Source organism: Eurypyga helias, unplaced genomic scaffold (assembly GCF_000690775.1).
Source record: "Eurypyga helias isolate BGI_N326 unplaced genomic scaffold, ASM69077v1 scaffold32818, whole genome shotgun sequence".
NCBI classification, from domain to species: domain Eukaryota; kingdom Metazoa; phylum Chordata; class Aves; order Eurypygiformes; family Eurypygidae; genus Eurypyga; species Eurypyga helias.
In genome coordinates, this window is record NW_010268111.1 from 2,107 (window position 1) to 2,681 (window position 575).

Genomic DNA, 575 nt, shown 5'->3' on the forward strand with positions numbered 1-575 from the left:
GGGGTGAAGGATGGCTGCTGAAGGAGGGGGAGCCAAGCCCGTCACCCAGTCCAGGATGGAGAACTTCCGAAAGGTGAGGACCTCAGAGGAGGAGAGCCCCTTGCCCTTCCCCAACCTGCCCCCAGACGTGGTGGAGATGAAAGTGAAGGAGGGCAGCAAGATCAGGAACCTGATGAACTTCGCCATGGCCCAGATGGAGCTGAAGGGCAGCCGGCAGATCGTCTTCAGCGGCTGCGGCAGGGCGGTCACCAAGACCATCACCTGCGTGGAGATCATGAAGCGGAAGCTGGGAGGTCTTCACCAGGTCACCAAGGTGCGTTACAAAACCTTGCTGGAGGTCTGGGAGAACCAGGACCCGCTGCCCGGCGGCCCGGCACAGAACCTGACCGTCCACAAGAACGTCCCCTCTATCTGCATCCTCCTCTCCCGAGACCCCCTGGACCCCAACCAGACGGGCTACCAACCCCCGGAGCCCCGGCACGGGCTGGGGACACCGCCGGGTGATGCGGGGGAAGACGCGTCCGGCTCCTCTGCCAAGGGGCTGAAGCGGGCCCTGCCACCCCCCCGCGAGGAGC

At 65.0% G+C, this 575-nt stretch overlaps 1 protein-coding gene across 1 annotated transcript; it reads left to right on the forward strand.

Annotated features, from left to right (window-relative positions):
- Positions 1 to 10: 10 nt before the first annotated feature.
- LOC104514097 (ribonuclease P protein subunit p25-like) lies at positions 11 to 566 on the forward strand (the record flags this gene model as incomplete). The annotated part of the gene is made up of 1 exon (XM_010157649.1): positions 11 to 566. A coding segment is annotated over exon 1 (556 nt), but the record flags the coding sequence as incomplete, so codon positions are not given.
- Positions 567 to 575: the final 9 nt, after the last annotated feature.